Source organism: Aotus nancymaae, unplaced genomic scaffold (assembly GCF_030222135.1).
Source record: "Aotus nancymaae isolate 86718 unplaced genomic scaffold, 86718_ANA_hifiasm-v0.15.2.pri h1tg000020l, whole genome shotgun sequence".
Classification (NCBI taxonomy): domain Eukaryota; kingdom Metazoa; phylum Chordata; class Mammalia; order Primates; family Aotidae; genus Aotus; species Aotus nancymaae.
Genome location: NW_026988432.1, coordinates 44,946,382 through 44,962,830, shown reverse-complemented (window position 1 = coordinate 44,962,830; position 16,449 = coordinate 44,946,382). Strand labels below are relative to the sequence as shown.

At 39.9% G+C, this 16,449-nt stretch overlaps 1 protein-coding gene across 2 annotated transcripts in view; it reads left to right on the top strand.

Annotated features, from left to right (window-relative positions):
- RNF125 (ring finger protein 125) overlaps positions 1 to 14,622 on the top strand; it is a 53,487-nt gene extending 38,865 nt beyond the window's left edge. For both annotated transcript variants that reach the window (XM_021670017.2, XM_021670018.2), the window contains exons 5-6: positions 6,396 to 6,503; positions 9,766 to 14,622. In XM_021670017.2, the coding sequence (XP_021525692.1) occupies positions 6,396 to 6,503; positions 9,766 to 9,852 (195 nt within the window). In that variant the 3' untranslated portion in view covers positions 9,853 to 14,622. The remainder of the gene's footprint in view (positions 1 to 6,395; positions 6,504 to 9,765) is intronic.
- Positions 14,623 to 16,449: the final 1,827 nt, after the last annotated feature.

Sequence of the window (16,449 nt, the reverse complement as noted above, 5' to 3'; positions counted from 1 at the left end):
CCAGAATGGTAACCCAGTTATTACTAGGATTTTGTTTCTAGACCTTTCAACATCTTAATTTCCCTTCTGTGTCGATTGCAGTTTATTGATGTTTCCCTTACTCAGCACTTAAAATAGAACACAGTGCTCCAAGAATGGTCAGTGAATGCAGAACAGAGGAAACATCAACCATTATTCTAGATAATTGAATATTATTCATACTGTCCATTATTTAGCACTGTACTAGCTTCTTTATGATTAAAATAGGAAAATAGAACTCCCAATGACTTTTTTTTTTTCCTGAGATGGAGTTTTACTCTTGTTGCCGAGGCTGGAATACAGCTCACTGCAACTTCTGCCTCCCGAGTTCAAGCAATTCTCCTGCCTCAGTCTCCTGAGTAGCTGGGACTACAGGTGCACACCACCATGCCCAGCTAATTTTTGTATTTTTAGTAGAAACAGGGTGTCTCCACTTTGGTCAGGCTGATCTTGAACTCCTGACCTCGGGTGATCCACCCACCTTGGCCTCCCAAAGTGCTGGGATTACAGGCGTGAGCCACTCATGCCTGGCTTATACTCTTATTTTTTTTTTTTTTTTTTTTTTTGAGACGGAGTTTCGCTCTTGATACCCAGGCTGGAGTGCAATGGCGCGATCTCGGCTCACCGCAACCTCCGCCTCCTGGGTTCAGGCAATTCTCCTGCCTCAGCCTCCTGAGTAGCTGGGATTACAGGCACGCGCCACCATGCCCAGCTAATTTTTTGTATTAGTAGAGACGGGGTTTCACCATGTTGACCAGGATGGTCTCGATCTCTTGACCTCGTGATCCACCCGCCTCGGCCTCCCAAAGTGCTGGGATTACAGGCGTGAGCCACCGCGCCCGGCCTATACTCTTATTTTTAAATGTACAATACATTATTATTGACTATCATCACCCTGTTGTGCTATAAAATGCGAAATCTTATACATTCTGACTAACTATATTTGTGTAACCATGCCCACTTCCCCCAATCCCCACTACCCTTCCCAGGCTCTGTAACCATCGTTGTACACTCTATCTCCATGAGTTCAATTGATTTAATTTTTAGCTCCCACAAATAAATGAGGACATGTGAAGTTGGTCTTTCTGTACTAGGCTTATTTCACTTAACATAATGTCCTCCACTTCCATCCATGTTGTTCCAAATGACAAAATCTCATTCGTTTTTATGACTAAATAGTACTCCATTGTGTATACGTACCATGTTTTCTTTATCCACTTATCTGTTACTGGACACTTATATTTCTTCCAAATCCTGACTATTCTTTCTTTTTTTTTTGAGACGGAGTTTCGCTCTTGTTACCCAGGCTGGAGTGCAATGGCGCGATCTGGGCTCACCGCAACCTCTGCCTCGTGGGTTCAAGCAATTCTCCTGCCTCAGCCTCCCGAGTAGCTGGGATTACAGGCACGCGCCACCATGCCAGCTAATTTTTTGTATTTTTAGTAGAGACGGGGTTTCACCATGTTGACCAGGATGGTCTCGATCTCTTGACCTCGTGATCCACCCGCCTCGGCCTCCCAAAGTGCTGGGATTACAGGCGTCAGCCACCGTGCCCGGCATCCTGACTATTCTTAATAGTACTGCAATAAAAATGGGAGTGCAGATATTTCTTGAATATATTGGTTACCTTTCTTTTGGGTCTGTACCTGGCAGTGGGATTGCTGGATCATATGATAGTTTGATTTTCAGTTTTTTTGAGGATCCTCCAAACTCTTCTCCATAGTGGTTGTACTAATTTACATTCCTACCACCCATGTATGAAGGTTCCCTTTCCTTCACATCCTCGTCAGCATTTGTTTATTGCCTGACTTTTGGATACAAACCATTTTGCCTGTGGCAACATGATATATTATTGTAGTTTTGATTTGCATTTCTCTGATCATCAATGATGCTGAGCACTTTTTCAAAGGCCTATTTTCCATTTATATGTCTTCTTTTGAGAAATATCTATTTAAATCTTTTGCCCATTTTAAAATTGGATAATTAATTTCTTTTCCTGCAGAGTTGTTTGAGCTCTTCATATATTCTAGTTATTAATCCCTTGTCAGATGAGGAGTTTGCAAATATTTTCTCCCATTCTGTGGGTTGTCTCTTCACTTTATTGATTATTTCCTTTGCTGTACTGAAAGTTTTTGATGTGATTCCATTTGTCCATTTTTCCTTTGGTCGCCTCTTCTTATGGGGTGTTACTCCAGAAATTTTTGCCTAGGCAGATGTCCCATCTCTGACACGCTGGCCTGCACAGTGAATGAGCTGTAAGCTCATCCACTAAAGACCTGTCATCATTGGGGGATTTGGTGGGAGCATCAGGACATGATAATATCACCATGTCTGGTAAGTGGGAGGCTAATCTTAGAAACAGTTTTCAATTATCTGAAGTTGGTAGTAGCTTCTAATATGATAGCTATTATTTGCCCATTGCATTCACCATCAGAAAAAGTCCATAGAGAGATGAAGCCAGCATCTTTTGAATGTACACTGTACAGTTTGTTGGCTCTTAATATAAGAGCATTGAGTAGAGACAAGTAATAAAGGATGAGCTGATGTTAAGAAATAGACAGCATTAGGCCGGGCATGGTGGCTCACACCTGTAATCCAAGCAATTTGGAGGCCAAGGTGGGTGGATCACCTGAGGTCGGGAGTTCAAGACCAGCCTGACCAACATGGTGAAACCCCATTTAAAAAATAAAAAATAAAAAATGTTAAAAAGAAAGAAAGAAAGAAAGAAATAGACAACATTAGGCCGGGTATGGTGGCTCACGCCTGTAATCCCAGCACTTTGGGAGGCCCAGGCAGACAGATCACGAGGTCAGGAGTTTGAGACCAGCCTGGCCAACATGGTGAAACCCCATCGCTACTAAAAATACAAAAAATTAGCCAGGGCTGGTGGCAGGTGCCTGTAATCCCAGCTACTGAGGAGGCTGAGGCAGGAGAATTGCTTGAATCCAGAAGGCGGAGGTTGTAGTGAGCCGAGACTGCGCCACTGCACTCCAGCCTGGGCAACAGAGCAAGACTCTGTATTAAAAAAAAAAAGAAAAGAAAAGAAAAGAAATGGACAACACTGAGTAATTGAGTGTAGGTCAACACTTAGGTACTTAGGTAACCATCAGTCTGTCTCTCACCTATCATTTCTTTCTCCTTCCTATTCTTACTCTCTCCTCCCTCAGGTTGAATCACCCAATTTAAGTAACAAAAGAAGTTTTTCCACTAGTACAGACTTCAGCCCATTGTTTTGCAATGTCCTTCTGACAGATGTGTCTTTAGTCACACAATTAAATTTTACATACACCAGAGACTGAAGACTCCATTAGTTCCCTATTAATGTCAAACTAACAACAAAAACTCAAGCTGGGCACAATGGCTTGCACCTGTAATCCTAGCTACTCAGGAGGCTGAGGCGGGAGAATCGCTGGAGTCTGGGAGTTCAAGACCAGCCTGGGCAACAAAGTGAGATCCTGTCTCAAAAACAAAATGAAACAAAACAAAAAACTTCTTTGCTTAAAATTCCAGGTTTTCTGTATTTATCTTCTTCGCTAGACTCGAATCAGCTCCTTAATAGTAGGGATCAAGGTAATTGGCATCTCTGTACCTCTGACTCTTTGCATCAAGTCTACTGAAACCATGGCAGGTGCTTGAATAAATACAGAGCAGAACTGGTCCCAACTTATCATTCCAAGCTCATCCCCCACCACTTCCCTAACTTGCCCTACCTCCAGTTACAGTGAGCTTTTTCTATTGCCCTCAGCAGGCCTTTTTCTTTTAGGATTTACTGCCTTTTCCTTCATTGATTCCTCTGCTGTGATGGTCCTCCCTGCTGGCCTGGCTGGCTCATTCTTCAAGACCCACTTCAGTTACCAGCAACTCTGCTGAAGCCTATCCGAACCCCTGGGCAAAATTAGTAATTCTTTTTACAAGTCTTGAACAGTTGTCTGTTCACATCTTGAATATGGCACTTGGTATACTATTGAAAGCATCTGCTGCCAGGCGCTATGGCTCATGCCTGTAATCCCAGCACTTTGGGAGGCCGAGGCGGGTGGATCATGAGGTCAGAATATTGAGACTATCCTGGCCAACATGGTGAAACCCCATCTCTACTGAAAATAAAAAAATTAGCTGAGTACAGTGGCATGCATCTGTAGTCCCAGCTACTCAGGAGGCTGAGGTAGGAGAATCACTTGAACCCAGGGGCTGGAGGTTGCAGTGAGCCGAGATTGCGCCATTGCACTCCGGTCTGGGCGACAGAGCAAGACTCTGTCTCAAAAAAAAAAAAGTTACAAAGAGTTATTTATACTAGCCATCATGGAAGTGCAAATTAAAACCATGGTGAAATACCACTACACATTTATCAAAATGGCTAACATAAAAAAATTTGGACAATATCAAATGTTGGGGAAAATAAGGAAAAACGAAATAATTCATACATTGCTGGTGAGAATGCAAAATAGTACAGCCTCTCTGGAAAACAGTTTGGCAGTTTTTTACAAAGTTAAACATATATTTATCATATAACCAAGCAATCACACTCCTGAAAATTTATCCTAGAGAAATGAAAATTTATGTTTACACAAACATTTATACACAAATATTTATTGCAGCTTTATCTGTAACAACCAAAAACTGGAAACAACCCAAATGCCCTTTAAAAACTAGATATATAAGCAGATAGTGGGACATCCATACCATGAAATATTACTCAGTGATAAGGAGGGAGCTATTGATATACCCAGCAACTTAGATGGATCTCAAAGTCATGCTCAATGGAAAAAGCCAATCTCAAAAGGTTAAATATTATATAATTCTATTTATATAAGCTTCTTGAAATAGTCAAATAATAATATGGGGAATGGATCAGAGGTTAGGGAAAGAGAAGGAAATGAAGGATAGCAACACACTGGCTTCTTTTGTAGTGACAGAATTGGTTTGTATCTTTTTTTTTTTTTAATTCATCTAGGTCCCTTTTTTTTTTTTTTTTTTTTGATACAAGAGTCTCGATCTGTCATCCAGGCCAGAATGCAGTGACATGATCTTGGCTCACTGCAACCTCCGCCTCCCAGGTTCAAGCCATTCTCCTGCCTCAATCTCTGGAATAGCTGAGATTACAGGCATGCACCATCACGCCCAGCTAATTTTTTTTGTCTTTTTAGTAGAGATAGGTTTAGTCACATGGGCTAGGCTAGTCACGACCTCAAGTGATCCTCCTCCCAAAGTGCTGGGATGACAGGCCTGAGCCACTGAGCCCAGGGATTACTTTCAACATGAGAGTTGGGTGGGGACAAATTTCCAAACTATATATCTCACACACACACACACAGAGAGAGAGAGAGAGAGAGAGAGAGAGAGAAAGAAAGAAAGAGAAAGAGAGAGAGAGAGAGAGAGAAAATATGAGTACAGGCAAAACCTGGTGAAATCTTTTTCTTTTTTTTTTTTTTTGAGACAGAGCTGATGCCTCAGCTGCTGGAGTAGCTGGGTAGCTGGGATTACAGGTGCCTGCCACCATACCCGGCTAAATTTTTTTGTCTTTTTAGTGGATATGGGGCTTCACCATGATGGCCAGGCTGGTCACGAACTCCTGGCCTCAAGTGATCTGCCTCCCAAAGTGCTGGGATGACTGGCCTGAGCCACCATTTCAACCTGAGATTTGGGCAGGGACAAATTTTCAAACTGTATCACACATACACACACACACACACACACCACACACAAATACGAGTACAGGCAACACCTGGTAAAATCTTTTTTTAAAGCAATCCTCCTGTCTCAGCCTCCCAAGTATTTGAGATAACAGGTATGTGCCACCACATCCAACTAATTTTTGGATTTTTAGTAGAAATAGGGTTTCACCATGTTGGCTATGCTAGTCTTGAACTCCTGGCCTCAAGTAATCCACCTGCATTGGCCTCCCAAAGTGCTGGGATTACAGACACAAGCCACCACTCCTAGCCGATGTTCATAACTGTTGACCTGGTAATTGCTATTTCTGGCCATTTCTCCTAAGGAACTAATCCCTTAAAAGGTAAACACTATAGTTATTCTCATTTGTGATAACAAAATATCCACATACAAAACAAGCATTCCAAGAGGTAGGCAAACTAATTAAGTAAATTATGGTACATCCAATAACTGTAATATTGTTTATATAATAAATTGATGACTACAAAACAAACAGTTATATTGTTATGTATGCATATGAAGAATAAATGTAATTTTATTGGCTTAATGTTACTTTGATGTATATGTAATTTTATAACATAATACTGAGGTGTGGCTAATGGATTAATAAAGTTGAGAGTTTTTGAATGGTTACCTGTTGCTTTTAATTTTTACACTAATAACTATTTTAAATTCTTTCTTGAACCCCTGGTCTTTTTCGTTACCAGTTCTGTCCACTTTGCCGTTTAATACCTGATGAGAATCCAGCCAGCTTCAGTGGCAGTTTAATAAGACATCTGCAAGTTAGTCACACTTTGTTTTATGATGATTTCATAGTAAGTATAATTTTCTTATTTTTACATTATGTTTTTATGGTGTCTGTGTTGAGCTTACCTTTCTAATCCAAGTGAATAATAGAGGAAATAATGTGTATATAGTTAGAGTATTGAGTTTTAGCCTTAAGTAGGAAATCATGAAAATAGAATGTTTTGGCCCAGCACAGTGGCTCACACCTGTAATCCCAGCACTTTGGGACTTAAGGTCAAGAGTTTGAGACCAGCCTGGCCAACATGGTGAAATCCTATCTCTACTAAAAATTAAAAAATTAGGCCAGGCTCAGTGGCTCACGTGTGTAATCCCAGCACTCTGGGATCTGCCCAAGGCAGGCAGATCATGAGATCAAGAGATGGAGACCATCCTGGCTGACATGGTGAAACCCCATCTCTACTAAAAATACAAAAAATTAGTTGGGCATGGTGGCACACACCTGTAGTCCCAGCTACTTGGAAGACTGAAGCAAGAGAATCCCTTGAACCAGGGATGCAGAGGTTGTAGTGAGCCAAGATTGCACCAAGATTCAGCCTGGGTGACAGAGTGAGATTCCATCTCAAAAAAAAAAAAAAAAAAAAAGGAATGTTTTCCCTGGATCCTAGATGAGGTTATTTTCATTGCAATTTTCTAAATCTAGAAAATCGCAATAAGTTGTATAACAAAGTGTCAGACTTAGTTTTTTATTTTTTGTTTTTTTAAGACAGAGTCTCACTCTGTTGCCCAGGCTAGAGTACAATGGCACAATCTTGGCTCACTGTAACCTCCGCCTCCCAGGTTTAAGCAATTCTCCTACCTCAGCCTCCCAAGTAGCTGGGATTACAGACATGCACCACCACATGGTGCATTTTTCTGTATTTTTAGTAGGGAAGGGGTTTCACCATTTGTACAGGCTGGTCTCGAAGTCCTGACCTTGTGATCCACCCACCTCAGCCTCTCAAAGTGCTGGGATTACAGGCGTGAGCCACCGTGCCCAGCCAGACTTAGTTTTTAAATTAGTTTTTACTCTAGTCTCTTCCTATACATAGTAATAATTATTATTAAATCGAAAGCTTATTAGCTGAGATGAAATTACATAAAAAATGAAATGCAATTTCAAGATAAAATTTAATAATGATTAGGAATCGTCATTTAAGAATTTTCTCCATGTTTTCTATCTGCCTATTATTATTATCCAGATAGGATGCCAGGACCTCTGTTTCTAAACTAGTTTTTTTTTTTTTTTTCTTTTTCCCCTTGACAGAGTCTTGCTCTGTCATCAAGGCTGAAGTGCAGTGGCTGAACTCTGCTCAGTGCAACTTCTGCCTCCTGGGTTCAGCAATTCTCCTGCCTCAACCTCCCGAGTAGCAGGGTGCTACCCTTATAGGTTTGCACCACTACGCCCAGCTAATTTTTTTGTATTTTTGGTAGAGACAGGGTTTCACTATGTTGGCCAGGCTGGTCTTGAACTCCTGACTTTATTATCTGCCCTCCCCATCCTCTCAAAGTGCTGGGATTACAGGCTTGAGCCACCGTATCTGGACTCTAAACTAGTTTTAAGCAATAGCTCTGTCACCTGTGTGACCTTGTAGAAGGTATTTAACCTCTGAAACTCAGTTTGTCCATTGGTTAAGGGAGGAGATTAAAAGCATCTATGCCCAGCCGGGCGCGGTGGCTCATGCCTATAATTCCAGCACTTTGAGAGGCTGGGGAGGGCAGATCATGAAGTCGGGAGTTCAAGACCAGCCTGGCCAACATGGTGAAACCCTGTCTCTACCAAAAATACAAAAAAATTAGCTGGGCATGGTGGCGTATACCTGTAATCCCAGCTACTCAGGAGGCTGAGGCAGGAGAATTGCTCGAACCCAGGAGGCGGAGGTTGTGGTGAGCCGAGATCGCGCCATTGCACTCCAGCCTGGGTAACAAGAGCGAAACTCCGTCTCAAAAAATAATAATAATAATAATAAATAAAAGCATCTGCTCCCAAAACTCTTTTGAGGATTAAATGAGCTAATGTATATAAAGTGATTTGCATAGTTCAGGAGCAGATGTTAGGCAAGTTGGAGATGGAATGGGAGTGGAATTGTTAGGACCACTTGAGGAACTGAACAAGGAACATGACAGAGGCTTTAAATTCTCCACTCCATTATCTCTAAGCATGTCTTTTGTGGCCCGTACAGCACACAGGCCTCGGCAGAACTTGGTTCTGGTCTTTGTGTTCTCTCTGGTAATACAAAGAGGTTTCTGTTTATCTTAGCTCTATGAGATGTTCTAAAAGCCAGGTGGATTCTATGCCTCTTCTGGCTAATCATGTTCAGTCTATTCTCAAGATCTTTCAGACAAAGCATGATCCAGAGCTAGTCAGGACGAAGCCACTTTCATAAGAATACTTTCCAGCCAATCACAGCTATATTCTTGGGTATGAAAGTGAGCCTGAAGTAGTGTTCTTTGTTTTTATTTTTTTGCTTACTGGGCTACTATATACTAAGCTAAGCACTCTATGTACATATCACATTTCATTCCTTGCAGCAACTTCTGTGAAAAGTGAATACTGTATTTTTATCTTACTTTAACTGAAATATCTGAAGCTCAAAGGTTAACCAAATCACCTAAGAACAAGCCAGTATCAAGACCAAACCTTGTGCTCTACTATGCTTTATGGCTTTTCTTTGGATTTTTGTGGGTTTTTTTTTTTGTCTGTTTGTTTGTTTTTATGTTGCAGAATGGACTTTGAATAGAGATTTCTCTTTTTCTTACTACGGAAGAGGAGAGGGATTGCAGAGGATAGTATTCTTAATGGCTTTCGTTTTACTTATAGAATGTGCTGACATAAGTTTTGAATTCCACCTTGACACATAGAGAGGCAAGGAGAAAGTTTTGTTTTTAACATTTTCTTCCAAAGTAGCTATTCAGTAGTACTGCTGGCATTGGTGAAGCCTGCGGGGATGCCTGAACTTTACTCCATTTTATAGGTTTGTGTGGAACATAACACTCTGACCAGGATTTGTAATGTTGACTAAAAACTTCTATTTACATCAGATAAAAACTTCAAATTTCCAATTAAGACGTTTTAGTATAACACTAACTAGTTAATAGATAGACAGCAAAGTGAAGTAGAAAATTCATTAGCCAAAGCAAAAGTCCTGGGTTCTATGACAGGCTTTGTGGAACCTCGGACAAGTCTCCTGACTTTAGTTCCCTGCAAAATGAGGGTGTTGCCTTGACCTTCATCCTCCAGTTTCTGAAATACTATTGAATCTGAATATTTCTAATTATTTTTCTTTATTGTAGGATTTTAATATAATTGAGGAAGCTCTTATCCGAAGAGTCTTAGATCGCTCACTTCTTGAATATGTGAATCACTCAAACACCACATAATTTTATTAAAAGGAAGGGAAAAGGGAACACTGAATCGCACCATTTAAGATGCTGCTTGAACAAATTGGAAGTTGTCAATGCTTGATGGGCAAAAATGAACAACACAATACGTGTGTCCATGTTTATTGTTATAGTGCATTTTAAAACTGCTTTAATTTTGATGGTTTAAATCTGTTTTACGTTCTTGAGATTTTTACACATTTAACAACCAAAAATTGTCTACATCAGTCATTATTATATGGAAAAGACACAGGGTAGGCAAGTGGGTGGAGGATCTTGGTTTGCAAATTAGATAACACTTGGTGTCTAATGCTACATGTTAATAACTCCCATCATGGTTAGGCACGGTAACTAATCTTTGTTCTATGTAAAAAAAAAAGAGTGAAACAAAGTGCAGACATTCAAAGAATTACGAACTCTGCTCTAATGCTCTTGTTCTAATCTCTAATAGAATAACATTAATAATCTTGTATGGGAGTTAGAAAGGAAAATTTTGGAAGTCAAGAAAGTCCATTTAGGCCGGGCGCCGTGGCTCATGCTTGTAATCCCAGCACTTTTGGAGGCCAAAGTGGGTGGATCATGAGGTCAGGAGTTTGTGACCAGCCTGGCCAACACAGTGAAATTCCATCTCTACTAAAAATAGAAAAATTAACTGGGCGTGGTGTTGGGCACCTGTAATCCCACCTACTAGGGAGGCTGAGGCAGGAGAATCTCTTGAACCCAGAAGGCAGAGGTTGCAGTGAGCCAAGATTGCACCACTGCATTCCAGCCTGGGCGACAGAGCTAAACTCTGTCTCAAAAAAAAAAAAAAAAAGAAAGAAAGAAAGAAAGAAAGCCCATTTAACCAAATTGTATTACATAATACTGTAACAAAATAAATTTTGTGTTAGAAAAGCATACTTAATTCTTTGACTTTTTATAACTATGAATACATAAGAATTTAGTATTTTTCAAATATTTGTAGCTATTTAGAAATATTTCTATAATACAGGCAATTTCTTAAGAACCATCAGATGATATTTACAGAAGTATTTGCATGCATACTTTATAGTATATAGGAAAAGCAAAGGGCTTTCATTTCTTTTTTGATTGTAACATTTTAAAAATTATAAAATAAAAGTACTGAAAACCAGACACAAAATTTATAGCTGAATGCATTATTATAAGGAAATACTCTTTTAGGACTCAGCCACTCACTCCACATGTACTTTTTGTATCCAGTCACAATTGCAACCCCACAAAAGTAACCACTAGACTGACTTCAACAGTAATCATTTGTTTCATTTGATTACTGCTGTAATACCTAAATGCACCTATTCTATATTTTAGTATTATGAATTTAAATTTGTTATTAGATATATATTTTATTTTACATCTCTTTTTAAATCTATAAGTTCCTCCTTCTTTCCAGCTCTTTAAAATTTACCTGGGAAGAACCTGACCTTAGGACCTACAGAGTTTCCCATAATCTGTATTTTGCTGATTTCACATTGAAGGCACAGTTCAGCACATTCCCTTGTCCTCTGGATATTGGCAATGGCTCAGATTCAGGCACGTTGAATATGAGAAGACTCAGGTTCAGTCCTTTTGGCAAGACTGTAAGTCATGGTGTGTTATTTCTTTTTCTTTCTCTCTCTCTTTTTTATTTATTTTTTTATTTTTTGAGACAGAGTCTCACTTTGTTGCCCAGGCTATAGTGCAGTGGTACGATCTCAACTCACTGCAACCTCCACCTCCCCAGTTCAAGCAATTCTCCTGTCTCAGCCTTTCAAGTAGCTGGGACAACAGGTGCATCCACCACGCCCGGCTAATTTTTGTATTTTTAGTAGAGAGGGGGTTTCACCATATTGGTCAGGCTGGTCTTGAACTCCTGACCTCAAGTGATCCACCAGCCTCAGCCTCTCAAAGTGCCAGGATTACAGGTGTGCGCCACCGCACCCTGATATTTTTTATATTTTTAGTAGAGACACGGTTTCACCATGATAGCCAGGCTGGTCTCAAACTCTTGACCTCATGATCCACCCACCTCAGCCTCCCAAAGTGCTGGGTTACAGGCATGAGCCACCGTGCCCAACCTACAGAATTTTTATCTAATCGTTTTGTTACAACTATATCTCCATTTTTCTTTACTGGGAGTCCTGGTTTTCAAGAACACGGGGCATGATAGAATAAAAACCTCCCACAATTACTCATTTCTTTTATTTACCCTACACTTGCAAGTGTCTCAGAATAACAATACAAATACAACCACAACCAATATGGTAATTGAAACAATTAAAAAGTTTTTTATTTGCTTTTTCCATTCTCCCCCCATTTTTTTTTTTTTTTTTTTGAGACAGAATCTTTCTCTTTTTGCCCAGGTTGGAGTTCAATGGCACAATCTCGGCTCACTGCAACATCCATCTCCTGGGTTCAAGTGATTCTCCTGCCTCAGCCTCCCAAGTAGCTGGGACTACAGGCATGCACCAACATGCCCAGCTAATTTTTGTATTTTTAGTAGAGGCAGAGTTTCACCATGTTGGCCAGGATGGCCTCGATCTCTTGACATTGTGATCTGCCCACCTTGGCCTCCCAAAGAGCTGGGATTACAGGTGTGAGCCACTGGGCCCCGCCTGCCCCCAGTTTTTATTTGATGGCTCTGACTGTTTCTCATATCTGACCCTTTAATTATGAATCCAAGACATAGATTAGTATCTCCATCTTGAAAGGAAGCAAAAAAGCCATGAAAATGAGTGATATCAACTCCTGAGGATAAAATATTGTTTGACTAGAGTTAGCTTTTTAATTGTAATCATTTATAAACTTCTTTGTTCCTTACATATAAGCATAGTCATAATCATGGTGCCCAAAATTTTCTGTAAGTTATCGTAACTTTTTTTTTTTTTTTTTTGAGACGGAGTTTTGCTCGTTACCCAGGCTGGAGTGCAATGGCGCGATCTGGGCTCACCGCAACCTCTGCCTCCTGGGTTCAAGCAATTCTCCTGCCTCAGCCTCCCGTGTAGCTGGGACTACAGGCATGCGCCACCATGCCCAGCTAATTTTTGTATTTTTTAGTAGAGACGGGGGTTTCACCTTATTGACCAGGATGGTCTCAATCTCTTGACCTCGTGATCCACCCGCCTCGGCCTCCCAAAGTGCTGGGATTATAGGCGTGAGCCACCGCGCCCAGCGTTATCGTAACTTTTTAAAGGTCTCGTTACAGTTTTTCCATCCAGTACAAATAATTGGGAAAATGTAAAACTGAATGAAATATAGTAGGCCTCATATCCTCCCTTTTAGATATCGGTTTTAAGTCTGCTTTTCACAGCTGCTAAAAAGTAACAACTGATTTTTAATTGCACAATCTCTCTTTCTTCAATTTAGATGGATTATACGATAAAGCAAAACCTGACTGGCTACAGTGGCTTACACCTATAATCCCAGCACTGTGGGGGGCTGAGGTGGGACAGTAACATGAGCCTAGGAGTTTAAGACTCTGGGCAATATAGTAAGACTTCTCTTAAAAAAAGAAAAAGCTGGACATAATGCATACCTTTAGTCTCAGCTACTGGGGAGACTGAGATGGGAGGATCACTTGAGCCTAAGAGGTCAACGCTGCAGTGAGCTATGATCACGCCACTGCACTCCAGCCTGGGCAACAGAGCAAGTCTCTGTCTCCAAAAGCATAAATAATTAAATATAAATAAAAATAAAGCAAAAGCTGTTAGGAAACAAGAGAAAAAGGAGAATAATTTTTCAGAAATAATTAAGAAAAATTATCTTCAGACTGGAAGTCCAGCCCCTGAGAAATGAAAACAAGCATTGGTGTTGACTATGCAGACAAACCTTTGTTAATTCAGAGCAATATAAAAGGCACCTTTAATCTATAAAAGTTGAAAAAATTTTAAAATTGGGTTTTGCATAAAGCTTTAAGACATCTATCACTAACTTCAATACAGTAATTCTGACTCCTGTGCCTGGATTCCTCTTATGATAATTTTGCCACCTACAGGACAGATTAGGTGCTGGTCACCTGGATTATTTTGTGTTCTGAATTATTTTGAGTTCTAAAATGGTGAAGTACAAATACTCATTGTTTCACTGTGCCTTTGGCCTTTTATAAAAATATATTTATAATTTGTTGCTGAAAACCAACATTTGAAGCTGTTGATTACCAACAAAAAAGTTTCACTTTCTTTATAGTGCCTCAGGATACAACTTTTTCAAGGCTTTATTAGAGAAAAACTGATTCACATGTTATTCTTCTAAAGCTAAATTCTTGTGGTTTTTTTTTTTTTTTTAAAGATGGGGTTTCACCATGTTAGTCAGGCTGGTCTTGAACTCCCAACCTCAGGTGATCCACCCGTCTTGACCTCCAAAGTGCTTGGATTACAGGCGTGAGCCACGACACCCAGCCTAAAGCTAAATTCTTAAAATGTAGGTTGAAAGATTGAATTGATTGTGAGTCTACACTAAAGATATGATTCCAGGCAGAGCTCCTTAGAGATACTGTCTTCAATTATGTTGCATTTCATTATTGTTACTGGGTGCCAAGTGTCTCTCATTTGGAAGTGAACTTACTCCAGTTATTGAATGTTTATTATACCATAATTTGTATTTTCAAACATTGAAGATATTTTTAAAAATCACTAAAAGATTCATTCTTTTATTATTCAACTATAAAAAAATAGTGTAATGATCAGAATTTTAAATGTACAATTCTTTTTCTTCTGTAAGTATGTATTGCTATGAGAAATAAAAAAATGGCAGGACCATTGTTTTTAATTAAAATCCCTACTGCGTCTATTCTTAAACATTAATCTTGGTTATTTTTTTTACGTAAACCTAATAATGCTTTTAAACTTTTCATCATTGAGCAATGTCTATCACATGAATGAAGTATACATTCATTTAGGCCAGTAGTTCTCAGCTGGGGGTAATTTTGTGTTCCAGCAGACATTAGCAATGTTTAGACACATTTTGGGTTGTCCTAACAGGGCTCAGGTGTGCTAGTGGCTTGGGATCTAGATAGAGGTCAGGGATGCTGTTCAACATTCTACAGTGTGCAAGACAGCTCCTCACAACAAAGAATTATCCTGCCCAAAATGGCAAGAGTGCCAAGGCTTAGAAACTCTGATTTGGTCAAAGTAATACTGAGCACTATGGAATTATTATTCATTCTGCTAGCAAGAAGCTTCACTGAAATTTAAAAGGTAAGATGTAGATAGATTCTTCCCCCTGCTAAATCCATACTAAGTTTTGAATGGCTGTAACTGTCCTGCATACCCATATGTCATGAGCATATTAATTTTTGGATTTTTAACAAGAAGAGGTACAGGTGCCTCTTCATGGTCCATAATGCCAGCTGAGGTTGTCAGTACAATGAAACCAAACTGGCGAGATGGGAGCAGATTATGCTGCCATTTTTCTAGACCTTTGAATTGCACATCAAATCTGGGGCTAATCATTCCACATTTGTTTAGCCTGTCTGTGGGGTTCACAATTTTGCCTGCTCTGTGATTATCAATAATTTCAAACTCTCCAATGTAACCATGCTTCATTATCACAGTTAGAAACAGGACGATGACTTTGGAGATTAGCCCAATAAGAACCTAGTGTTTGCCTCTTTTTGGCATTGTTGATGCTCTTGAGAGCCATCAGCCAGGACATTCATGCACACCATTGTGGTGACATGGAAAGATGGTCAAAAGAGGCTATTTTTTTTGAAATAGGGTGTTGCTCTGTCTTCCGGGCTGAGTGCAGTGGTATGATGACAGCTCACTGCAACCTTGACCTTTTGGGCTCAAGCCATCCTCTTACCTCACCCTCCCTAGTAGCTGGGATCACAGGCATGCACTACCATGCTGGGCTAATTTTTTAAATTTTTGTAGGAATGGAGGTCTCACTATGTTGCCCAGGCTGGTCTCTAACTCTTGGACTCCAGCCATTCTCTTGCTTTGGCTTCTCAAAGTGTTGGGATCACAGGTGTGAGCCAACATGCCTGGCCTCCATTGTTATGAGAATAAATGCTAAAGGCCTTTCCATGCCCTTCAAAGTCCTTCAAAACCTGGTCCCTGCCTACCTCTCCAAACTTCATCTCACTCCACTCTTTCCCTTGATCCTTACACTTGGGCCACTCTGATTGTTAGGTTTATTTATTTATTTATTATTTTTTAGGAAGATCCCACCCGAATTTTGTTAGGTTTATTAAACACATTATATTTACAGTGGGTCCTGCATCTTGTCACTTTCTATTCCTTCTGATTGAAAAGGTCTTCCCTGGAAGTTTGACATGACTACCTTCTAAATCATTCAACTCTCATCTCAAATACCATCTTCTCATAAAGGAATTCCCTTGTAATTCCAGCCAAAGTCACTACTCCACCAAATTTGTCTATTGTTCTATTGTAATTTCTTCATACCTGTACTAGAATAGGGGGTTATGTTATGCATTTATTTTCATTTTTATTGGTTATTTCCTCTCTCTAGAATATAAATTTTTGATTGCAACTATTCACCACTAAATTCTCCAACATCTAAAACAATGGCACATGGCAGGTACTTAGTAAATATTTCAGCTAACTGTCTAATCTATCATGAGAGCTACTGATGATATAT